The 27,123-nt window shown below is 42.3% G+C and overlaps 1 protein-coding gene across 2 annotated transcripts in view; it reads right to left on the bottom strand.

Moving 5' to 3' along the window:
- ATP13A3 (ATPase 13A3) overlaps positions 1 to 27,123 on the bottom strand; it is a 201,863-nt gene that overhangs the window by 141,325 nt on the left and 33,415 nt on the right. For both annotated transcript variants that reach the window (XM_073626350.1, XM_073626351.1), the window contains exons 2-4: positions 11,508 to 11,603; positions 3,570 to 3,743; positions 78 to 263 (exon numbers count right to left, since the gene is read on the bottom strand). In XM_073626350.1, coding sequence (XP_073482451.1) covers positions 78 to 263; positions 3,570 to 3,743; positions 11,508 to 11,585 — 438 coding nt within the window. In that variant the 5' untranslated portion in view covers positions 11,586 to 11,603. The remainder of the gene's footprint in view (positions 1 to 77; positions 264 to 3,569; positions 3,744 to 11,507; positions 11,604 to 27,123) is intronic.

Raw genomic sequence — 27,123 nt, 5'->3', positions numbered from 1 at the left:
AGAAGTTCTCAAATAATGATGAGAAAACTTTGTGGGCGAGCCTACTGTGGTTTACTATAAGGAAAAATGCCCCATACCTCATGTAATGGGGTTGCTGCATGGTTCATTGGATGATCTTCAGTGTGTTCAGAGGGACTCTCAGGAAGGTGGCTTGCATGTCCATTTGTCACTTTGTTTGTCATGGATTCAGGACTCTGAAACGGGTCAGTTCCAGGACAAACCCGTATTCGTACTTTTGCACAAAACCACTGTCTGAATTCATCCTGGAATCAAAAAGAAAGATAACAGCAAATGTACAAAATCACTATAAAGCCCAATCTATTAAAATTTTCTACCCATTTTTTTTTCAGTTCTTTTTCCTATATGTAAAACCCAGATTTCAACTTATGCAGTACCATGGTGGTAACTTTTTACTGTTTAAAACCAAATGTAAGCCAAAGCAGGCCCCAGAGTGAATTCTGTGAAGAGGACTGTCCTTTTTGTTCATCACCTATAGGGGATAGCAGTGAGGTAAACTTTACGGCAATGACTTGATCAGATACCAATTAAAAAGGAACACAACATTGCAAAGCATCCACACAAATATAGGTGATGCTTTTGTGGCAGCTTTTAACATGCCAACCACCATGTTGTTACTGCAACAATGTAGAAGGTAAACATTAGCAATTTACACAGTGTATTGCTGTATTCATCATAACCGATAGCAAAACAAAGCTTCATGAGGCCTCACTACCTTGCCCCAGGCAGAGAAGGTGCAGCTGGTAGGAAACCAGCAGGGCACCCTTCTACGAAGTTTCCATAACTAATACAGGCATTAAATGTTTAAAATACTCATAATTTCAAATAGGATTGATTTGCGTTTTAATGACTTCTGCAAGGCACGGATAAGGTAACAGCATCCCAGACACTTTCAGTGTTCCTTTCTTTTCTAGCACAGATCTCACAATGTTAATCCAAGCAATAATATTCTGCTCTCGGCTTTGTTATAATGCAAGATTTGAGGCCAGAAATAGACTGATCAATAAAGAATTCAGGTGGAATGCAGTGCAGTGTTAGTGCCAGCAGGATATTTGAAGATGCCATGTGATTTTATAAAACAATACAAATGTATTGCCTGTAATTTTTGATGGAGCGGTTAGCTGAATTCTGTGATTTATGCAATCCACTTGCACCTTGCGTTTGTGTTTTTAATCTGTATGAAATGTACATTGCTCATGTACTTTCATGGTGTTATTTGATGGCCTGTACTTACTGCCTATAGCAAAGTAAATCTACACATTCTGGTGTCAACGGTCAAAGAAACTACACATCCTATAATCCCTGGGTCTCTCAGTCTAGCACTGGTCCAGGTGAGCATTCACAAATACACAACTCACTAAGAGCTGCATTATATTAGCATTAAAATAACTCATGTGGTATTTATCTCAGAAGCAGTCAGTTCACAAAAATACACGTTAAGGCCCCTTTCACACGATCGGACCGTTCAGGTCCACCTGTCAGTTTTGACGGCGGACCTGAAAGGGCTCTCCATGTTAGTCTATGGAGCGTCGGATGTCAGCGGAGACATGTCCGCTGACATCCGACCCCGTCCGATCCGCTAAAAGCAGACGGATGGCCCTACATCCAGGTCCGTCGCTGGCGGATCGGATCGGGTGAGATCTGATGAAAACGGACATGCTGTCCATTTTCATCCGATCCCTCCATAGGCGGCAGCAGCGCCTGACAAGCCCCTCCCCGCTCAATGAGCAGAGAGGGACCTGTCATCCGCCGGCTCAGCGGAGATCAACGGACAGATCTCCCACTGAGCCGGCGGACCGAGGTGGGCTCCGTAGAAACGGAGTCCGCCTCGTGTGAAAGGGGCCTAATACTTTTTTTTTTGACATTTAAACGCATTTTTAGGGTTTTTTGCATCTTAATTTTATTGCAGACCGGACCTCAGTGGAAGGTGAAACATTTAGCAATGGTATTCCTACCACTGCTAAATGTGACAGTTCAGCTCAGGGGTGTTGGTTGTTGAAGCTGGCAACCACAGGCACCCTAACAACAATGACTCAACCCAGCTGTCAGTGGGAGATTCCCCACTGAAAGCAGAATAGGGATATGGTGGATGCCTGTTCCTTAAGACAGACCCCTTCACTATCCTGCAGGGCAACCTTTGTTGCCCTTCTTTGTACGCGCTCCATTTCCAGTACATCCTTCCCGAGGACTGGTGCCCAGAACTGGACAGCATACTCTAGTTGAGGCCGGACCAGAGTCTTGTAGAGTGGGAGAATTATTGCTTTATCCCTGGAGTTAATCCCTTTTTTAATGCATGCCAATATTCTGTTTGCTTTGTTAGCAGCAGCTTGGCATTGCATGCCATTGCTAGTCCTGCTAGCAGCATCTTCGGAGTGGTGAAGGAGCGGAGTGTATACCGCTCCTTCACCGCTCCTGCCCATTGAAATCAATGGGACAGCGCGGCTATACCGCCGGCAAAGCGCCTCTGCAGAGGCGCTTTGCGGTGGTTTTTAACCCTTTCTTGGCCGCTAGCGGGGCTTACAATAGCGGCGCTTTACCGCCGACACCGCCCCCCGCCCCAGTGTGAAAGGGCCCTAACTGTCATGTAACTTTTTTACAGCAAATATAGGAAATCAATGGTCTGCAGGTCTAGACCCATTTTATTATCCAGGATGGAATCTGTGCCCTGAGCCAAGGAAAATTAAAGTTAGTTGAGGCTTCCCTGCAGGTATATGTGATGGATACATATAATGGCAGTTGAAAACTGCTGCTGAACTTTGTAATTCAGTGAGATCACTGGGGGATGGGGGCGCTGGGCACAACATCTATGCAGTAGTCTGGAGGTTCCTCTTGAACTGAGGGGACAAAAGGGCACTCTCTCCCATAATCTGTTCTGTGTCGGCAGTAAATTGTTTTATGAAGAAGACGACTGCGACTAAAAGTGGTTAGTGTGCGTTCTCAGGTACCTGTGTATGCACCCTTCTCAAAAGTTCTGCATATACTCTCGAGATCCACACATGAGCGAAGGCGGCAGGAATGGTTCGGGCATTACACAGCTTCAAGGAAAATGAAAAGTAAAATTTTTGACACAAATCGCCTGCTAGGCAATAGCAGTGAGGAGACAGGGTAAGGAGACACTACTATAGCTCTGGTCCTGATAACTCTGCAAGGAATCCCCAGGTACACTGACCTGACCTAAACAATAAGTTCTCTGCTGAGTGGAACACAGAAAAATTGCAGAACCGTTGCAGAGACCACCAGTAAACTGGGAACATCTAATCTTTAACCAACTGGAGAGATTTCCAGGATTTCCCGTGTGCATTTTGAATCTATCAGGAGCTGAAGATAGTAGAAATATCTTCCAATTCAAGCAAAAAAAAATGGAGTTGTACCAATTTATGAAATAAATTAATGCATAGAACACAAGCCACTAAGCAATCATTACATTTTTTCTTTGTAGGCCGAAAAAATAAACTCTACAATAAAGAACACATTTCTGATCACGCAAGTGCTGATGTTTACTATGTACATACAGCCTGGTCAATCCAGGTCCAGCCCCCCCACATACTTACAGTGGTTCTCAGAAGTACAACATCACAATCTTTCAATGTCCTTCTAGTGCACGTCGCCTTCACACGCCATTTAGGCAGCCAGTAGAGAAGGAGCAGCAGAAAGCCACCAGTACACAGTATTCCTACTGCTACCAAAGCCAACTTCCACCGGCACAGATTGTAACCATAGATCTCCTGCAAATAAAAAAAAAAAAAAAAAAGAGCAGAAAAAAAAGGACTTATGGAACTGTGCCTTGACAAAAAAAAAAAAGCAGCCACTGAAAAATAAAGTACCCCTCCCCCAACTACACGCACCCTTTTTTCCCAAAGTAAACTTTCAAAGCTATAAATTTTTATTTCCAAGGTCAGTTGCACAGTAGAGATAACTAAATAAAGGCATGCTGCCTGTATTGTTCAGTGAGTTACACACCGTATAATAAAGAGGACCACTGTAGCTTAGGTTTAAAAGTTAGTTCACCTTTACTAGAAAAAAAATGTAAAAGGCGAAGTCTTTTTTTTTTTACTTTAAAAATAACAAACATGTTATACTTGCCTGCTCTGTGTAATGGTTTTGCACAGAGCAGCCCAGATCCTCCTCTTCTCGAATCCCTCGTCTGTGTTTCTGGCCCCTCCCTCCTGTTGAGTGCCCCCACAGCAAGCATCTTTCTATGGGGGCACTCGAGCCAAGTCGCTGCTCTGTGTGTCCATTCAGACACAGGCAAGTAAAAGGGCGCAATACTTTAGTACCTCAGTACAACCATATAAAGTCCAAATGGATAGGATGGGAAGTGGGTCTGTATGTCAGGGCTGCCACCAATAGAGACCAGAAGCCAATTCCAATGAACTGAGAGAAAACCAGGAGAGGGGCGCCTCTGAATTTGTAAAGCAAAACACTTTAATGGTAAAAACAACATTCACTCACATGAGAGAAATTAAAGTTGAGTTTCTCTCTGGACTGAGTGGTGTCCAAGAGCAGGATGGGTGATAGGTGTCAATGTATTCACTCCTCACTGGTGGTATACAGCACTTCAGATCCAGGAAGGGTGGGGCGATGAGCTGTCCCAGGATGGATGGGGCATGAACTGAAAGAGCCTGTGAGGCTGGACGCTGCAGCTCCTGTGATCCTCGCTGGTTACTGCTGAGATGGAGAAAGGCCGTGCAGTATGTGTCCCAGAACGAGGCTTGGAGAGCATGGAGCCGCGTGGCGCAGGGCAGCGACGTCACGATAATGCAAAGCGTTTCAGAGCGTGCTTGCTACGAATGTTATGGTAGCCGCACTCCTTTGTCAAGCATGCCCACCGGGAAGCACAGAGGACACAGAGGGGAGCCGGAGGGGAGCCTCAAGGATGAACAGTGCGGCGGCGGGGGAAGTTATAATCACTGATCTTCTTGTGTGGCTATCACTAAAGCAGCTAGAAGCCATGGAGGAGAGTGGAGGAAAAGCGGCTGTCAGCTGCTTTAATGAAAGCCACATAGGGAGCTTGGTGATTATAACTTCCCCCGCCCCGATCCTCCCTGAGTGTCCAGGTATCGGGAGCATTTGCATGAATACCAGTACTCCTGCAAATACTGGTCCGATACTAGTATTGGTACAACCCTAGTTGTAATGCCTGGTCATCAGAAGCACATACAAACCTTTTCTTTACTCCCTAAGTGCTCTATTCAGCCTCTGAGAGCAAAGACAGAAATCTCTGAGAGCAAAGACAGAAACCTCATATAAGGTCCAGGTGACTCTATTCAAAGCTTACAAAAGGATCAGGACTCTTCTCTATATGACAGTGCTGGGACAGTCACAAAAGTCAGCACAGACACATGAGAAAAAACAGAAGTGAGTGAAGTTTCTACATATCTGAAAGTAGTGATAAAGGAAAGGTAACTGAGAACTGTTGTGAGGCTTTAGTTTAACTTTAAAGTATAACTAAAGGCAAAACAGTTTTTTGTAGTTTTGGATAAAGTGCAGAGGGATTAGAGCCCCAGTCAGTTTGCTGTCTGTGTCACCCTCTCCATTTGTCCTGTTTACCATTATCATTGAAAGTAAAAGAAAATTCCAAATTTCGGATTGTCCCCAGACAAGGTAATAGATGGGAAATCGTCCAATGGGGAACACTAGTTCTGGTGACCTGAGGGTCCCCAAGGAATTCCCTTAATTTGCAGGGATTTCCTCTTACTTCCTATTTGGCTATGGGACAGAAAGTGAAGGGAAAATCTCTGCAATGGGATAAAGATGGCAAAAAAAAAAAAAAAATAATCTGACAGGAGTTATAACCCTCCCTTGCTCTATCCAAAATGAAAAAAAAAAAGGGTTTGCCCATAGTTCTACTTAGGCTGGCCTTACATTATACAATTTTCCTTTAGGGCTCTTTCACACGGACGTGTTCATGTACGGAGCCTGCGCTGCTCAGCGGGGGATCGCTCTGTCGATCCCCGCTGAGCAGGCAGATGACAGGTCCGTCGCTGCACACTGTGCAGCGACGGACCTGTCAGAGCGCCACTCTCCCCTATGGGGGATCGGATGAGATGGACCGTAGAGTCCGTCGTCACCCGAACCGATCCACAGATGGATGGAAAAGTAGGTTTTTCCTCCGTCAAACTTTTTCGGATCGGAGCGGGTCGGATGTCAGCGGACCTATCACCACTGACATCCGACGCTCCATCGAGGTCTATGGAGTGTCCGTTCAGGTCCGCCTAAAAAACTGACAGGCGGACCTGAACGGATCGTTCATGTGAAAGAGGCCTTAGATTTACCAAAAACAAAATTAGGAGGTCAAACTTAACCGGTTCAATACAGGGCATTTTCACCCCCTTCCTTCCCAGACCAATTTTTAGTTTTCAGCGCTGTCGCACTTTAGAGGACAATTGCGCGGTCGTGCGACATTGTACCCAAACAAAATTTTTCCCCCACAAATAGAGAATTCTTTTGGTGGTATTTGATCACCTCTGCGGTTTTTATTTTTTGCGCTATAAACAAAAAAAAGAGTGACAATTTTGAAAAAAAAAACACAATATTTTTTACTTTTTGCTATAATAAATATCCCATTTTTTTTTAAAAAAAAACAAATTTTTTCCTCAGTTTCGGCCGATACGTTTTCTTCTACATATTTTTGGTTTAAAAAAAAAAAAAAAAAAAATCGCAATAAGCGTATATTGATTGGTTTGCGCAAAAGTTATAGCGTCTACAAAATACGGGATAGATTTATGGCATTTTTTTTTTTTTTTAACTAGTAATAGCGGCGAACGCGATTGTGTTTGGGACTGCGACATTATGGCGGACACATCGGACACTTTTGACACATTTTTGGGACCATTCACATTTATACAGCGATCAATGCTATAAAATTGCATTGATTACTGTATAAATGTGACAGGCAGGGAAGGGGTTAACCACTAGGGGGAGATGAGGGGTTAAATGTTTCCTAGGGGAGTGATTATAACTGTAGGGGGCGGGGACGTACAAGGGGAGGAGACCGATCAGTGTTCCTCTGTACTCGGAACACAGATTAGTCTCCTCTCAACTGACAGGACGTGGATCTGTGTGTTTACACACACAGATCCACGGTCCGGCCCGGTTAACGGGCAATCGCGGGTGCACGGCGGACATCGCGGCCGCCGGGCACACGCACCTTGTCCCGAGCAACGGGGCGGGAGGGCGCGCGCGCGTGCCTCCCAGACGGCCTGGAAGCCCAGGCTGTCATATGACGTCCACCCAGGATGGGAGATCCCATCTGTGGATGTCATTTGACTATGGCCGGGTAGTGAAGGGGTTAAACACTTTCAATTTGTATGCAATCAGGCAGGCCCCTGAACTACATAGTTAAATTAAATCTAAAGGAAATTGAACAAGAAAATTGTATAATTTATGACCAGCTTAACCATCCCTTCACTACTAAGTAAGGTAATGACCAAAAAGCAAGCACATGCAGATGAGCAGTTTCTTTTAAAGCAATCCCATCATAAGATAAAATAGGTAGGCTCCCATTATTGATGTTCTGCTATATACCAGACTGTGAGGCTGATCCTCTGACTAATACTTTGAGTCACGAACCAAAACAGTATGAAGTCCACGTGTTCTCCCTTTTAACCACTTCAATACAGGGCACTTTAACCCCCTTCCTGTCCAGGCCAATTTTCAGCTTTCAGCGATGTCACACTTTGAATGACAATTGTGCGGTCATGCAACACTACCCAAATTAATTTTTTATCATTTTTTTTCCACAAATTTTGGTGGTAAATGATAACCACTGGGTTTATTTTTTGCTAAACAAAATTAAAAAAAAAAAAAGACTGAATTTTATTTTTTTTAAAAGAAAGTTTTTCTTAGTTTCGGTTATAAAATTTTGTAAATACAGTTGTGCTCATAAGTTTACATACCCTGGCAGAATTTATGATTTATTGGCCATTTTTCAGAGAATATGAACAATAACACAAAAACATTTTTTTCACTCATGGTTAGTGCTTGGCCGAAGCCATTTATTATCAGTCAACTGTGTTTACTCTTTTTAAATCATAATAACAACAGAGACTACCCAAATGACCCTGATCAAAAGTTTACATACCCTGGTGATTTTGGCCTGAAAACATGCACACAAGTTGACATAAAGGGGTTTAAATGGCTATTAAAAGGTAACCATCCTCACCTGTGATCTGTTTGCTTGTAATTTGTGTGTGTGTGTGTGTGTGTGTGTGTGTGTGTGTGTGTGTGTGTGTGTGTGTGTGTGTGTGTGTGTAAAAGGTCAATGAGTTTCTGGACTCCTGACAGACCCTTGCATCTTTCATCCAGTGCTGCACTGACGTTTCTGGATTCTGAGTCATGGGGAAAGCAAAAGAATTGTCAAATGATCTGCGGGAAAAGGTAGTTGAACTGTATAAAACAGGAAAGGGATATAAAAAGATATCCATGGAATTGAGAATGCCAATCAGCAGTGTTCAAACTCTAATCAAGAAGTTGAAAATGAGAGGTTCTGTTGAAACCAAACCACGGTCAGGTAGACCAACTTATGGTTTAGCCACAACTGCCAGGAAAATTGTTCGGGATGAAAAAAAAAAAAAACCCACAAATAACTTCAGATGAAATACAGGACTCGCTGAAAACATGTGGTGTGGCTGTGTCAAGATGAACAATAAGGAGGCACTTATTAGGAAGAAAGATGGGCTGCATGGTCGAGTCGGCAGAAGAAAGCCATTACTACGCAAATGCAATAAAGTATCCCGCTTACAAAACAGCAGAGACAAGCCTCAAATCTTCTGGCACAAAGTCATTTGGAGTGATGAGACCAAAATTGAGCTTTTGGCCACAACCATAAATGCAACATTTGGAGAGAAGTTAACAAGGCCTATGATGAAAGGTACACCATTCCTACTGTGAAACACGGTGGTGAATCTCTGATGTTTTAGGGATGTGTGAGCTACAAAGGCACAGGGAGTTTGGTCAAAATTGATGGCAAGATGAATGCAGTATGTTATCAAAAAATACTGGAGGAACATTTGCGTTCATCAGCCAGAAAGCTGCGCATGGGACGTACTTGGTATTTCCAACATGACAATGATCCAAAACACAAGGCCAATTGGACCTGTCATTGGCTACAGCAGAATAATGTGAAGTTTCTTGAGTGGCCATCTCAGTCTCCTGACCTGATCATTGAGCCACTCTGGGGAGATCTCAAAACATGCAGTTCATGCAAGACAGCCCAAGAATTTACAGGAACTGGAGGCTTTTTGATAGGAGGAATGGGCAGCTTTACCATCTAAGATAAAGAGCCTCATTCACAGATGCCACAAAAGACTTCAAGCTGTCATTGATGGTAAAGGGGGCAATAAACGGTATTAAGAACTGGGGTATGTAAACTTTTGATCAGGGTCATTTGGGTAGTTTCTGTTGTCATTATGATTTAAAAAAAAAAAAAAAAAAAGAGTAAAACATAGTTGATTGATAATAAATGGCTTCCAGTAAACACTAACCACGAGTGAAAGAAAAGTTTTTGTGTTATCATTCATATTCTCTGAAAAATGGCCAAGAAATCATAAATTCTGCCAGGGTATGTAAACTGAGCACAACTGTAAGTACGTTGTCTATTTCACTGATGAGGCTGCATTGACGGGCACTATTATGCAGCACTGATAGGCAGCCCTAATGGGCAATGATAGGCGGCATTGATGAGGAGTCATGATTGGCATCTGCGAAGGGCACTGACAGGCATTACTGATGGGCACTGATTGCCATCTGGTGGGCACCTCTGATCAGCAGCTCTCCTGATGGGGGGGGGGATCTGTGCTAATAATCAGTGCATTGATTATCAGCGCAGACTGATAATCAATCCCCCCCCGTCAGGAGAGCCGCTGATCGGCTCTCCTCTACTCGCGCCTTGTCAGAGAGAACTGAGGAAAGCAGAGGAACTTCCTGATTACCACTGTGATTGGACACAGCTGATCATGTGGTAAAGAGCCTATGTCAAAGGCTCTTTATCGAGACTGGAGATATGGTGTGTCAGAGCGTCACACTGCACCACCAATCGCCGCTCTGCGTGCCCCCAGGGGTGCGCGCAAGCGGCTTATCCTGCTGCAAGTCATATGACGCCCAGTCAGGATAACTGATCCCGTCTGGTCATCATTCTGCTATAGGCCGGGCGGGATGTGGTTAACAGAACCCGCACAGGAAGCACAGAAGCCATAAACTCCAATACAGCTAGCACTGTTCATAGTTGCCCATACTTTTCACAAGGTGTACCCTATTGTCCCCATTTGATAATAAATGGAATGGCCACTAGTACAAGTGACAGAATCCACGCATTGCAAATTGGCAGTACCGGGTATAAAAATCTCTCCGCTGGAATCCCTGAGGGATATAAAAGGAAAGCCAGTGATTCAACGAGGCTGTTTTTACCAGTAGTAAATAAACCTAGCTTTTATTAATTTACAGTGCCTTGAAAAAGTATTCATACCCCTGAATAAAATTTTTTTACAAATATCTGAAAAGTGTGGCGTGCATTTGTATTCAGCCCCAGAGTCAATACTTTGTAGAACCACCTTTTGTTGCAATTACAGCTGCACATCTTTTTGGGTATGTCTCTACCAGCGTTGCACATCTAGAGAGTGACATTTTTGCCCATTCTTCTGTGTAAAATACCTCAAGCTCTGTCAGATTGGATGGAGAGCATCTGTGAACAGAAATTTTCAAGTCTTGCCATAGATTCTCAATTGGATTTAGGTCTGGACTTGACTGGGCCATTCTGACACATGAATATGCTTTGAACTAAACCATTCCATTGTAGCTCTGGCAGTATATTTATGGTCGTTGTCCTGCTGGAAGGTGAACCTCCGCCCCAGTCTCAAATCTTTTTTGGACTCTAACAGGTTTTCTTCTAAGATTACCCTGTATTTGGCTCCATCCATCTTCCCATCAACTCTGACCAGCTTTCCTGTCCCTGCTGAAGAAAAGCATCCCCACAACATGATGCTGCCACCACCATGTTTCACAGTGGGGATGGTGTGTTCAGGGTATTGTGCATTGTTAGTTTTCCACCACACATAGCGTTTTGCTTTTAGGCCAAAAAGTTCAATTTTGGCCTCATCTGACCAGAGCACCTTTTCCACGTTTGCTGTGTCCTCCACAGGTGGACTCTATGTACCAATTAGGTGACTTCTGAAGGCAATTGGTTCCACTAGATTTTAGTTAGGGGTATCAGAGTAAAAGGGGGCTGAATACAAATGCACGCCACACTTTCCACATATTTATTTTGTAAAAAAATCATGAAAACCATTTATCATTTTCCTTCCACTTCACAATTATGTGCCACTTTATGTGGGTCTATCACATAGGAATCCCAATACAATACATTTACGTTTTGGTTGTGACATGACAAAATGTGGAAAATTTCAAGGGGTGTAAATACTTTTTCAAGGCACTATAGATAAATGACAAAACTACATAAAGCAATACAAAGACAAAAATGCAGTTCCGCTTACCATCTCATCTTCTTCGCCTTTATTGATCTTCCCTCCATTCTCCATATTCTCTGAGCTGTGCAGCCTTCCCACAAACATTTACAATACCGGACTTAGCTGAAAGAGAATAAAATGAGAGCAAATTTAAAATGTGGTGCTTTATAATCTAGCAACCATTTGCATTTTTAGGCCCCATTCACACTTGTGCGACTTGTCATGGGACTGTGGACCCCACAGTCCCATGACAAGTCGCACCCTATGTTTTCCAATGATAACCATTCATACCTATGCAACTTCAAAGTAGTCCCTGCACTATTTTAGTCCAACTTTCATGCGACTTAAGGTCCATTGACCTCAATGTCAACCCTTAAAAGTCGCACCTGCATTATACAGATGTGATCTGCTTGTTATGTGTGAATGCCAGCAATGAAAAAAAAAAATTTGTAAAATGAAAAAACGTTGTGGGGTCCACAATGCCCAATGCATACAAAGCCCTTCGGCTGATATGGAGTTTAAGGGGAACCCCACAGCAAAATAAAAAAAAAAAATTAGCACACACATGCACACACAGTGGCTCAGCCCCCTCCACTCTAAAAGCACCTTGTCCCCATGTTGAAGGGGACGAGGGCCTCTTCCCCACAACCCTGACAGGTGGTTGTGGGGGTCATTGGAATCTGGAAGCCTCCTTTAACAAGGGGGCCCCTAGATTTGCCGTCCCTCCTCTCCCCCCATATGTGGAGTATGGTGTACAGAGTACCCCTACCCATTCACCAAAATTGAGTAAAGACACAACACGAAAAATGTTTAGGTAGTTGTATCGCCCCCTCACCCCCCTGTATACTTACCTCAGTCCTCACTTGATCCAGCACTGTGCCCATCTGTAGCAGCTCTGTCTTCTCTCTCCAATCTCACAGGCTTTGCTGAGGTATCAGGAGCCACTGGCTTCCACTGCCGTCAGTCAAATCCTGTGGCGAGGCAGCACTGGGCAGGGCTAAGCCACACTGTTTGTGTCTATGGACGCAGGCAGTGCAGTTTGGGATCGAGCTAGCAGAAGTGCCCCATAGCAAGTGCCTGGGTATGGGGGCAGGCACTCGTAAGGAAGGGGGAGCCAGGAGAGCAGTGGGGGACCCAAGAAGAGGAGGATCAGAGCTGCTCTGTGCAATACAACTGTACAGAGCTGGTAAGTATAACATGTTATATATATATATATATATATATATATACACACACACGCACATACACCACACATATTATATATATATATATATCTCCATCCACACAGAGTATATTCACTTTTACAATTGGTTTGACTAACTGGGTAATTTACACACCACAAGCTGTGTGATAATGAGCGCCTCAAGTCACCTGTGACACCTGCCTTAACAACTTGGAGCAAAGCAACAGCGCAATATTTTAATTTATGTCAAATTTCAAAACCAGGGACATCACCTGCAATGATCAGGATATTTACGGCCATACTAGTAAGGTCTAATTTTTTGATGGTGTGCCTTGCCTTGGAAAGCAGTTTGCAGATTCTATGCTGGTTTTAAATGAAGTAAACCACTGCAATCCAGCTCACAGTTCAGTAATGAGGAGCTGCTATCTTCCCCACTCATCTTCCAGCCACTCGCTCTCCTAGGAGAGCCCCGATTCCTTCTACAGACCTCAACATCAGCGTCATAAAAACTCACATATGTCCGCTACCATCTCAACGTCATGAACACATAGCAATAGTCACAATGTAAAAATAGGAAATGACAGATTGCCTGCTTAAGCCAACTTGCAGTAATCAACTCTTGACGCTGCACTGAATCATTCTGTCGTGTGGTCCTTACACAATACAATGTGTTTAGACAAAGATGCCTATTTAACCATTTTATGTAAATATATTCCAGCTATGATTGGTTTAAACTAATAGGGGTTAAATCTGGCTGCCATGGGTTACCACACTGCTCTTTATCTGTAAGTAAATCTGAGCTAACACTGAGTTTAGCAGTAAGAAAGTGAAAGCTCTGTATCTGCTAGAAAAGCAGTGCTGGATTCCAGTTTCCAGTGCAGTTAGCCAATAGCGGCAAGAATGGAGTTAAGAGGCTGATGAGAAGGAGCTGTGGTGCAGGAGTCATTCACAAGGAATGCAAAGACAATGTGACTGTTAAAAATAACACGCACTACTCATTTAGGCTACTCCTGCCCAAACTTGGAAAACTCCTGAAGCATCATAGGGAACACAATGATAAACTGAACCACCAAGCCTCAATTCAGCCGTGAACGTTGGGCCATGCACAGCAACTCACCAGGATACATAGAGCTGTACAGAGGTGACTCACTGTTTATGGCAAACACTAAGCATCGCAGCAACAATAAAACACTAAAGTCCAGCCTGCAATTATAAAAAAAAAGCAGAACTTAAAGCGGAACTTGAGTCATTTTTTTCAACTTTCCATGTATTAAATCTTCTGCCCTTGTTGTTTTAACTTTGGATAATAGAATATTTTTTTTCTGCCAGTAAATACCTTATACAGCCCACTTCCTGTTTCTTGTCTGGTAAAAAGCCTAGGCTTCTGACATCATGAACAACACTCATTCTCACTCATGAAAGGTTGCCAGGGGGGGGGGGGGCAATGAAAGCTGCAGAGCTAGAGGTGTGCCTCTGTGTAAATCCAGGAAGTGAACAGGCAGCAGCTTCAGCTGCCCTCAGTTAAAATGGCTGCAGCCAGACTCAGTGGAGAAGGTTTTCTGCAGCATATTTGGCAAGTACAGAATCACAGTATACATAAAATAAGATGCAAGGTGGTTGGAGGGAAGCTTCAGAATGGCAAATATGTTTTTATTACAAATTATGTGAGCAGACTGCAGTTCCTCTTTAATAGATCCCACCTTTCTGAAAAAATGGAGGTTATTTACTAAAGGCAAATCCACTTTGCACTACAAGTGCAAAGTGCAGTTGAATTTGCACTGAAAGTGCACTTGGAAGTGCAGTCGCTGTAGATCCGAGGGGTACATGCAAGGAAAATAAAAAACAGCATTTTAGCTTGCACATGATTGGATAATAAAATCAGCAGAGCTTCCTCTCATTTCAGATCTACCCCTCAGATCTACAGCGACTGCACTTCCAAGTGCACTTTTAGTGGAAATTCAACTGCACTTTGCACTTGTAGTACAAGGTAGATTTGCCTTTCGTAAATAACCCCCAATGTATTTCCCACACAAGAAGCAAATAAAGCAAAACAGCATGAGCGTTCTTTTTCTTAAAGCTGAACTCCACTTAACATTTTTCCCTATTTTGAACAGAGTGGAGCAGAGTTAACATTTGTCAGCTTTTATTTTTGTCTATGACCCAACCAGAGATCTTTTTCTTCACTTCTTGTCCCTGTGACAACATACAAAAAATGTGTAGTGCAGCCACAAGCAGCAAATTAGTATTGTACAGAGTTCTGACCCTTCCTCATGTTGCTAGAAGGGTGTTTCTATGTGTTCCCAATGGGGAGCTCTCTCATCACTCCCTGCTATTAAATTAACATCAAACAATATCCCAATATTCTCCAAAAATAATCCATACATATCCACTATTCAGTGAACCTGTGATCTAATTTTCAGGAAATTACGTTTTTTCTGCCTCAGCGCATCACACTTTTTTTTTTTCTTTAATAAACTTTATTGAAATGTCACACAGACATTTCAAAAAGTTCAGTTGGCTACCGGTAGCGTGGCGCTGAGCGTTGATTGCCTTGCAGTACAAAAAAGTACTCCATGCTGTACTATTTCTTACGGCACATCACCACAATGCAGTGGTGTGAACCAGGCAGACAGGGAGATCAGGCATTTTGCCTCATCATGCAGTGGGACTGTGCTGAAATTGCTGCCCAATGCAGTCCCACCACATCTGGTGTGAATGAACGCTAAACCAGAGTTTAGTGTCACTTTACCAGAATTGAGGAGAAATTTTTCCAACAGGAACACAGATTATAAAGAACAGGCTAACAAGTTTAGCCCCTTCACTACTCCATCCAAAACAAAATTATTATTATTACTATAGTTACTTATAGAGTGCCGTCAATTTATGCAGCGCTTTACATATATATTGTACATTCACATCAGTCCCTGCCCTCCTAGAGCTTACAATCTAAGGTCCCCAACATTCATACATATACTGTACATACTAGGGCCAATTTAGACATGAGCCATTTAACCTACCAGCAAGGAGGAAACTGAAATGCCAGGAAGAAACCCACGCAGGCACAGGGAGAACATGCAAACTCCAAGTAGGTAGTTTGCATGTTCTCGCTGTGCCTGCATGGGTTTCCTCCAGGTAAAATCAAAGGTTTTGACTGAAGCTGGCCTTTAACCACATCAATACAGGGCACTTTCGCCCCCTTCCTTCCCAGGCCAATGTTCAGCTTTTAGCGCTCTCGCACTTTCAATGACAATTGCGCGGTCATGCTACGCGGTACCCAAATTAGATTTTTTATCATTTTGTTCGCACAAATAGAGCTTTCTTTTGGTGGTATTTATTCACGACTTTTTTTATTTTTTTGCAATATAAGCGAAAAAAGAGCGGAAATTTGGAAAAAAAAACAAACAATATTTTCTTGATTCTATTTTAAATTAAATCCAAAAAAATCGAATTTTGTCATAAATTTAAGCCAAAATGTATTCTGCTACATGTCTTTGGTAAAAAAAATCCTGTTAAGTGTATAATAATTGGTTCTTGTGTTCACGAACAGATGTACGCAAATTATGTACAGATGTGCGCAGGTGATCACGGACATATGTGTGCAGCTAATCATTGGGACATGTGATTTTACTGGGACATATGTGGGGGACAGGTTTTTTTACTATGTGGGGACATGTGTTTTGGGACATTGTGTTTTACACTGTTACTATGCTGGTGATCAGCGTGTAAAAAGTTGAAAAAACAGCTCATACACACTGATCGCCAGCTGGCTGCAGTGATCCGCTCTCTTCACCGACAACTAATGTGTGAGGAGAGGAGAGCCAATCGCCTAGCGGCTCTGTTTACATCACATGATGGCTGTAATTGGACACGGCCGTTATGTGATCAGGAGGGCCAATCACAGAGCACTCCTGCCGATCTGAGATGCGCCGTGTCCAGGTGACACGAGCACATCGGGGCTGCGCAGGCCCGCACGCGATCCCCCTCCTTCTGAAGGACGTTCCTAAACATCCACTCAGAAGGAGAGAGCGCCCACCCGGCCGTACATATGCAGTGGCCGGGTGGGAAGTGGTTAATTGCATTAAGGGCACTTTCACACTGGGGCGGGCATCAGCAGTAAAGCACCGCTATTTTTAGCGGTGCTTTACCGTCATTTTTGTGGCGCTTTTCGCCCACTTTGGGGGGATGCTTTTAACCCCCACTAACGGCTGAAAGAGGGTTAAAAGTGCCGGCAAAGCACCTCTTTGCCGGCGCTTCAGCGGAGCTGCCCATTGATTTCAATGGGCAGGGGAGCTTTAGGAGCGGTGTATACACCACTCACACAGCGCCTCAAAGATGCTGCTTGCAGGACTTTTTTGAGTGTCCTGCCAGCACACCACTCCAGTGTGAAAGCCCAGGAGTGAGAGGAGAGGCACTTTACAGGTGCTATTTTTAGCGCTATAGTGCCTGTAAAACGTCTCAGTGTGAAAGTGGTCTACGACCACCACAATCATGTTTTCATCCTCATCAACGCTGGGTGTCCCTGCACATTGAGCCCTCATGAATGTGCATAGAGCCAGAGCATCTCTAGTCTCCAATGCAGCATTATAGACTTCTGCACAGGCATGGCCAGAATTGAAGGGGACCGCAGCTAGAATATGAAAACAAGGCTCGAAGCAAGTCATGGCTGCCTTCCAAGCTAAACAACAGCGGTGGTTGGGAAGAGAGGGGGTGTTCTCTTTTATAGTCCTACTTAGATGGACTAGGTAAGATAAATTTAGGTTCACTAAAAGTACATTATCCTTAAAGTGTGCTGAATGATCACTAAAGACTGGTACACACTGGCCAAATATTGGCTGTCTATCCGGCTTCTGTCGAATGTGCATGCTGGAAAACCAGCAATCAATCAGCATCCAATCAGAGCTGGCAGCCAATGACTGCGAGTGTTGACTGGTGTGTTCTGGCAGGGGGCGGTTCCCCTGGAAGGACACAATAGCTCAGCAGGGAGATCGCTGTACTAACAACACAGCCCGCTTGGTTGAATGAAAAAAAACTGCCTGTGTGTACCAGGCATTAAGGCTAACTTTAGCTACAAGTCTGAGTTTTGGATATAGGAGGGGGAAGAGTTTTACTGCTGTGTCCTGGCTGAATTTCCTTACCTAGCAACACCCTGTCAGTCAGCATGAGCAGATTACAGGAAACTCAGGAGAAACAGACCAATTCCTTTAGAAGCTAGCTCTGGCTCTCATGCTGATCTTCCAACTTCAATACTTCCTGAAGCACAGAACTGCAACATGTATGCATATCCCTTCCCTCGGTCTTCTGTCCCTGGCATCTCAACTGTGGACACCAGGCTGTGGCAGCTTGAAGATTCACAGTTGGGTGCCTGCAGCGCTGTGCATTGTGAATGGTCCTGCAGTCTTCTGGGATGTGTCCTAGGTGACTGCAGGGAGGAAGGGGGAGAGGAGAACTAGGTGATCCAAACGAAAGTAAAAGCGGGTATCTGTCAAGGCCCGCCCCGCTAGAAAAAAAGTGCCATTTGGGAAGAAGGGGCCTTAAAGCAGTACTTTCCCTTTTGGGTGGAGCTCCACTTTAGGGACCCTTTCACGCTGATCAATTTTTTATGCACTTTTAATGCCTTCCCACTGACTAAAGCCTTGTGCACAAAATATGTTTTTTTGCATGCTAGCCTCATATGGAAAAGCAACAGGTTACTAAAATTCTCATACAACAGAATACAAGTTCGGAATTGATGTAATGTATTTCATTTTATTGTAACGTATTCTGTAATTTCCGAGCATGCATGGTCTCGGTCAAACGATTTTTTTTCGTACAAATATACTATACTATTTACATGAAAATCATTTGTTCTGTTATTGTACGAGAAAAGGTTTTGTGCTTGTCCCTTCTTATATTTTCACATGAACTGTCGCAATCAGCTCTCGAAAGCTGTGCATTAAACGACCAGATTATCGGACGATATTTTTCATCTGATTTTCTCATCACGTGTAATAGGCATTAGGGCCCTTTCACACTGATCAGCTTTTCAGTTAAAAAAAAAAAATGAATTTAAAAAAAGGGATGCATTTGTCTTCCACTTTTGTTCTTTGGAACGCTTTACACTAGTCAGTTGCGTTTCAAAGTCCCGTTTGCTGCATGTTTGGTGTGTTTAAATGGCCCTTTTTTAACTAAACAAAAGCTGATCAATGTGATAAGGTGTAAGCTGATGTATATGCTAGAAGCAAATGTAAAGATTTTAACTTACTGAGAAGCACAGTCACATCAAAATTTGCAAATCAAAATAATCCCCAACTAAGTTACTTACATTCTCTGCTATCAGCTACCTAATGCCGGCCATACACGGTTCGAAAAAACCTATCAGAATTTTCGTACTAATTTCACAATTAGTGGGCTGCAGCAACGGCCGATTTTCGTGCGGCAATCAAATTTGAGGAATCGGACATGTTGGAAATTTTTAGAAAAACAAACGATTTTCTAATCAATGATGGGAGAATCGTGCGAGAAATCTAATAAGAAAAGAAAATTTACGGAGAGAAAAGAAGATTCCCAGCCACGAAAATTCTTTTCTGATGCAACATGAGGTGAAATTGAAGGCTTGGTCAGCCGAATTTCAAAAATCAATGGTGGCATCATCGGATCACAAAAAAAGCGAACAAGAAAATTAGTTCGACCATGTATGGCCTGCTTAAGGTTGGCCAAACGCAGAGCCAGTGGCTATCAAAATATGTATTGCAGCAACTACATCCGATTGGCCTGTTGGCCGACAATTTTGCGTTTGACGCCTGCAATTTTTCAACTGAAGGATATCAGAAAGGAGGATGCCAACATGGCCACTCATGAAGCAATCTGAGGCTGGTGCAGTAGGAACCGGAAAAAAGATCAGTTTTGGGCCAGTTTTAGGCCCCTTTCACACTTGTGTGACTTGTCCTACGACTTGGGACTGCAAAGTCGTACTCTATGATTTTCAATGAGTACCATTCATATCTGTGCGACTTCAAAGTAGTCCCTGCACTACTATGGTCTGACTTTGAGGTGACTTGAGGTCCCTAGACCTCAGCATTACACAGGCATTGCTTCAAGTCACATCAAAATCGCATGAACTTTAGATTGCACAAGTGTGAAAGGGGCCTTAGACAAGTAAAACTTTGCAAACTTTTAATGCACTAATTCCATTAAAGTAGAAGCTTCGGTGAAAGGTAAAATGCTCTTTGTTATGACGAAATACTTATTTGACATTGTTAGAAAACTATTTACTAACGGTGTTTTTAAACCAAGTACTCCAAGGCGCTAAACAATAAATCTAATTTTAGCATTAAACACACAATAGACCAAACAACATCTTCCCTGTGCCCCTGAAATAACTCACTCGTGTTAGAGGTATTGAATATTTTATAGGGCTGCTCCAACCCCTGCAGGAATTCTATACAAGTACGTCATTATGAAAAGACAGGCTCACCACTGTCTGCTAGCATCCCACTTCATAGCAGCATTTCTCATAACCAGATATGAAATAAAACAGAGTGGCACAAAGTCACTTGTCCAACTGGCATTGGAGAAGTAGCTGCATGATAGTTCTACTTACTGTCTCTGTACAGCATTTGAGATTTGTCAGTTCCTAAAACAAACATTTTTGCTGTAACTTGTAAGTATATTTTACTGCCAAAGAGCCTTTCCTGACACAGAAAATGAACATAATTACAGGGCAGTAAAACATAGCTTGCACAAGTCCACAGTCTATATATTTAGATTTTTAAAAAAATGCTTACAGACTTACAGTCTCTGAATGATAAAGCTGTGAAAATGTAGCGTCCCCCTCCCCATATGAACCCATAAAGAATAGACAGTTTCCAATCACAAAAATCTTGAAGCTTGCCAACATTTGGTATATGTGACTTCCTACAACTGCACATGACTTAACTTCTGAAAAATCTAGTTATCACCAGCCATGCTCAGACTGGTATTATCTAGAAAGTAAATCTGCAAAACAAATCCAGTACAAAGAAAGGCACGGGTGGCACCGATTTAACATAAAATCTATTAAACAATATTGCAAAGTATTGCCTAAAATCATAAAATATTTTCCAAAGCAGGTTACCTCTTCCCAGCGGCCCTCTATCAACAGCCCGGTTCAATTCGTCCTGTTATCAATGGTCAAAGTGAGGCAGTGCTTAATAACTCCAAGCATATCAGCAAGGGAAGTCCTGCCACTCAACTATTTTGTCTAAAATCTAAAAAAAGGTCTCTGAGGACCTTTCAGACTCCGTTATCAAAAGATTACAATATCAAAGAAATTTGGCACTGTTTGTTTATTTGGAACAATTGCAAACTTTAACCGGACCCTCGTAGAGGATATGCCTTCAGCGCCCAGACAAGTGCTATGGCTCATTCTATTCAACCCTACATACAGCTTGTGGAGTCCTCGGACAGAGTTCCATGTGCATGCATGAGCCCTGATGTTATCTACGAGGCTAAAACACTATAGGATATTATGCTGCTGACCAAACCCTTCCTTCCATTTACAATGACCAGATCTACACTGGGTACTTCTGAACTAGGGATAAGAAAGAACAAAAAGGAGACAGAAAAAAAAAAAAAAAAAAAAGAACACACAGCATCCAGGGTGGGCCTAAAATGTCAGCAATATGGGAAAATATACGACTCTTACAAGAAGTCTTGTTTATATTACATGGTCTTCAGTAGTAGACATAGCTATGAATTGTAGACACATGCAAATATTCTGCACCCTCATTTCAAACACAAAGTGATCCAATCAGCATGCTGACTGATAAAGGTAAATGTCCTCAACAGAGCGACAGCTAATGGTATATATTGTAACTTCGAGAGAAACTAGAAAACAAATGAGATTATTCTTACTATAAAATCTTTTTCTTGAATTCCATTGAGGGACACAAGATTGTTCCAAATTTAAACAGTCAGATTATACTGCCATCTACAGGAAGCTGGAACAAAAATTAAGCCAGACCCATCTCCAACTGCAATGCTTCAGTTTTGTGAGCAAGCAGAAGAGCCAATAACACAGAGGAGCGGGATCTGTGTCCCTCAAAGGGCTCTGAGAAAATGATTTTACAAAAAGGTACAAAAATCTTACATTCTTTATACATCCACTGAGGGGAATAGAATTTTAACCTATTAATATTATTATACAGGATTTATATAGCGCCAACAGTTTGAGCAGCACTTTACAATGTTAGGGCAGACAGTTACAATACAATTTAATACAGAAGGGATCAGAGGGCCCTGCTCGTTAGAGCTTACAATCTATAAGGGAGGGTCAAGTGATACAATACAAAAGGGTAAAAAACTGTGGGGGTTGAACTGATGAAGAAAATGAAAGTATAGTTGTTACGTGGAGGCAGGATAGGCTTCCCTGAAGAGAAAAAGTTTTCAGGGCTTGCCCAAAAGTGAATAGATTTGTATAGGGAATTCCAGAGGATAAATTGTATGTTACTCTGACATTTAATATTCCTGATATACTGTATGTCAGTTTCTGTTCTCTTTGCATTTCTTCATTTGTGTAAAATTGTGGTGCTCCTGCCAGTACCCCTGCTCTTTAAGTCAAACTGACCATGCTAAGCACAAGAACACATCCACCCCAGCATGGTCAGTTTTCTGGCTGTGCCGGGAGAACAGCCTGCCTGTCCTCCAAAGGACAAGACTTGTGCTGATATTCCCTCCCACCCCCCCTGCACAGCTCTTCATTGGGAAGATCAGTGTATTGCTCTGTGCCTCCTGCCAACACACACTGTGTTTTTTTACAAAATCAGAGTTCACATATATTTTAACAGTTGGGGCACCCAAGAGCAGTCCAACCGAGGGGTGAGCAATAGCCCCTAAGAGATTCCTGAGTGAGACAATGATACTGCAAAGAGTATCTGAAGGAACCAGCACCTGAACAAAGACTGGATGAAGCAAAGATAAACAATATGGAAAATGCCACACAATGGAAGGACCCAAAAGATGAACCCAGTGCTCCTGACCAGCACAGAGAAGCACCACTAAAGGTAAGTGCTACCAGAACAGGCTATGGGTCTCAATCAGCGAACAAAAGACCAACCAACCACCCACAAAAAACAGGTGGAACAGCACGAGAAAAGTAGGCTATTGTTCAAAAAAAAAAAAAATGATGATGTTACCTGATAAACAACCTGTTAAAAAAAATTCCTGACTTGTATCTTAGTGTAAAATCAGTGAGCCAATCACACAAGCAGGAAATTATTTTTTTCTGGGGGACGATCTGTACACATTTTGTGTACAGAAGACCTCCAGGTAACCATATTGCATTGCATTTTACAGAAAATTACAGAGCTGCAGATTGAAAAGGAAAGGTCATTTTTAATAACATTCAATTACAATTGTATAGGCTATATTTTTTTTTATTTGATTATTTTTTTTCCCCCATGAAAGTGGAGTTACCCTTTATAGCCCAACTATAGGCAAAGCAAGAACATTCTCACTTACCATTAGAGATGCACCGAATGGAAATTTTAGTGCCGAAACTGAAAATTCAGGAAGTACTTGGCCGAAACCGAAAAATGACAGTTTTTAAAATACATATATATATATTTTTATATATAATTGTTTTATATTTGACTTTTTAGTTAATATTATGAATTTAAATGAATATGAATTTATTGTCGGCCATTATCGGCACCTTTAGCGCAAGAAAAGCTCAAGAAAAATGCATCTCTTTAAATTCTATGTATGTCTTAATACTGGTCTGTTGCACTTCCGCCTGGGTTCACACTAATGTGGTGCAGGACACAGTACATAATTCGCACAGGAATCGCAGCACATTCCTGCGCGAATTACATGTGGTGTCTCTGGGGTGCGATTTGAGTCATGGATTTGTATGGCTCAATTCGCAGTAACTCGTGAAGGACCCTTTTTGTCCGCTCCAGATCGGATTGCATGGTGTGAAAACCCATGCGATCCGATTTTGCAAATTGCACTGCGTTTTGCAAACTGATTTTGGGGTGTTGACTTAACATACACTCTGCAATCAGTTCTCATGAACATGTTGCAATTTCGATGCAGTGCCGAATACACAGCGAATTTGCTGTGAATTCACACAGCATCTAATGTGAACCAAGGCTAAGCGGTGTTAAAAATCTTGCTTGCTGCACGAAAAACGTACCTACACGTTGAAATGCATTGAAAATGCAGCGAGAACGCATCACTAACACACCTGTGTTGCGTTTTTGAGTCATATGACCTATGAAAAAACGCACCATAAGCACACATGGCAAAAACTGCATTTTTTTCGCACCATTATCGCCACCTTTTTTTTTTTTTATTTTAGCTATCGGCATAATGCCGAAAAACACAATTTTCGGCCAATATGTTTTGGCTGTCGAAATTTCGGTGCATATCTACTTACCTTCCTTCCACCTCCTCTGACCACTGAATGACTTGGGAACTGCCTGTAAAGGAGAACCAAATAAAAATGAACAAGAGGTACATTTTGTAAGAGGAGTCCTCTTATCTTGGGAGAAGGACTGGTTCTACCCCAGTCAGAGTCTGGAGAACAGCAACCAGGAGTTCCAAAGCACTATTACCTAAACATTTTTTACCTTAATGCAGGAATTTAATTAGGTAAAAAAATGTTTAGGCCTTTGAACGACTTTAACTTGGACAATAAAGTCTAGGTACAAGAAAGATCTTATTGACATAATCACAAATGAATGTATTAAGTCAATCCTTGCCAACAATAGAAATGACATAATAAAGAGCATGAATACATGGAAAATGCACACAAAGCCCATACTCCGTGTTCACTTTATCACTTCCCATCTGGGGACTTGTGTTTTGAGGCGGCCTTTTGTTTGGTATTTAGACTTTAGGAAGACTATTGTTTGCGAATAGACCTTGCCACAAATATATTTACATTACATGAGTGGTGAATACTAAAAGAAAGAAGGAAGAATAAGCTATAATAGTATCTACATTTCATGTGATGTCCTACATAAAACTTAACAAGCAAGCTGCTTGATGAACACACTTTGAATGCTCACCAAGCTTCAAATCATTGCAAATACACCAAACATGAGGTCTACATTATAGGTTACATGGAGACTCATTTAATATTATCCAGTTGACAGATATGCCAATTGAAAAAGCCACAACTGTTTTTAATTTTTTAATAAACCTGGGATGTGAAGAGGAAATTCTATCGGCTTTGTTTTGTGGCTTGTGACCCACCTGAGGAATGTATCTTCTCACTTTATAAGATGAGAGGAACAGATCGGTCACAGGATAAGGGACATACAGACTACTGTAAAATCCAGACAAAGGTTCTAACCCTTCTAAAAAGAAATTTAACAACCAGGATCATCGCTTTCTGGGGGACTGATGCTCATTGGATGTTTACCTACGGTTTAATCACAAAGGAAAAAAAATGAAAATGAATTATGTATGGGTTGTTAAGTCACTGGGAGCTATTCAACTCAAAAGACTGAGAATATCTTTTGATGAAAAAAGAGGTGAGTAAAGCAGCCAATGCGGGGTTTGGGCTTTATAGCTGAACTCCATGCAAACAGTATGGGAGCTGCCAGAGATTTAATATTTCTCTCCATCCAGTTCTGAGATTTCCAGACTGTACTGACAGGCATAGGCAGCCCATAGATGAGTCAGGTTTTTTTTTTTCATTCAACCAGTGCTTTGAATGAAAAAAAAAAGCTGACTCTATTCCCCCTTCCACACACTTGATGTGGATGAGAGAATCATCCTGCTGAGCTATTGTGTTCTGACAGCAGTGAGACTTCATGGTCCGTCTGCGACTGGCAGCAGCAGCTCACCCCTCTGCTCAGTTTTCTTCTTAAAGCCCGGTACACACCGAGTTTTTTTCCATTCAATGCAGCGGGTTAAATGAAACAAAAAAAAAAAAAAAAAAATTGTCAGGTCGGAGCCACTGTGATAATGATCCGACGTTAGTACAGCGATCTCTCCCGCTGAGCTTTTGTGTTCTGACAGGGGGACGCCCCCCGCCAGAACACTCCGGTCAGCACTTTTTAGCCATTGACAGAGTGCCGATCGGCTGCTGGTTTTCATGCTCGTCCAACAGGCTGCCATACACAGGGGCTGAATGTAAGCCAGTTTTTATTGAACCAGCCGATGTCACCCCGGTAAGAACATGTGCATGCAGCACATCCAATTGTCTCCTAGTGCTGCACCCTTCCCTGTCCCAGCCTGAGTGCTGCCTTACGGGGGAATTGATTTGGTGAATGCCAGGTAAAATTCAGGTATTCACAGTTACACTGAAAAAAAAAAAAATGATGAATATATAACAGCATACATTTGAGTTTTTATATATGCCCGAAGATAAACATTACCAACACAACCTGCTGGCTCTATTGCAAAAAAGAAAAAGGATTTCAAATATATTACAGGCAATACTTGTGCATTGTTGTGTTTTATGGAACAAAACTTTTCTTATCAAATACATTATACAACCTGTGAGAATAGAATACTTAGACCTCACGTACACAGGAAAACCTCTTCTGAACGCAGGAACTTGACAGCTAGTAACCGACGTTTAAAAACGTCTGTTTTGCAGTGTTTAGGAGCAGTTGGGCATTTTTTTTCAGCTGCCCCTGAACTCTCCTCTATATTATCTTATCAGTAGATGTACACAGGATCGATTATAGTCGTTTCAAGGCAGTTGAGTTTAGAAGCATTTTTTGGAGCGCAAAAAAATGCGTTCAAGATGGATGTTCAGAGGCATTTGAAACGCCAAATGCCTGTAACAGCTTGTAAACGCACGTAAAGGCGGTAACTCACGTTTAGCGACGTTTCGTTTACAGTCGTTTTTCATTTTTGGCTAGTTACCATTATACCATTCACAAAGGAGACTCTGTATCTTTTTCTCTTTATGTTTTTTGTCTGCTGTTCTGCAATGATAGGATTCCTTTGAGGCTTTGGCTCAACAATTTTTTATGCTTCTCGGCAATTATACTTGAAATCCAAAGGCCTACAGGTGCGTGGTCTTTGGACCTCAGAATATATATATATATATGTATATATTCATATATATTTATTGATCTATGTTGGACTATGTGTAGCTTTTTTGAACCCTCACTTAGACCTCTTCCCTTGATCCCACCAGGCTCCCCATAATATATCTTAGGGGAAGAAGGGTAGATACACTGAACTACAAATCGATTGAAAGATAACCATATATTCAGTATACAGTGTAAAAAATACAGCAAGCTTAAAAGGTGTGTTCATGCGCATTTATTGTGCAGTGTCATATTTGGATAGATCATCCCGAGACACTGTGAATGTACATTTATTTGAATCCTATATACTGTATATTCTCAATAATTTCCTCTCACCCACAGTGACGCCACCGGGTCCCGGTATGCATGTCTGTGGTTCCACGCTTTACCCATACTGATCAGATTTTCTTTGGTTGCTTTCTCTTTGAGTTCTCCATATTCTATCCCT

The sequence above is a fragment of the Aquarana catesbeiana genome, linkage group LG04, assembly GCF_042186555.1.
Source record: "Aquarana catesbeiana isolate 2022-GZ linkage group LG04, ASM4218655v1, whole genome shotgun sequence".
NCBI classification, from domain to species: domain Eukaryota; kingdom Metazoa; phylum Chordata; class Amphibia; order Anura; family Ranidae; genus Aquarana; species Aquarana catesbeiana.
Note: the sequence above shows the minus strand (reverse complement) of the source record. Positions and strands in the feature narration are given on the sequence as shown.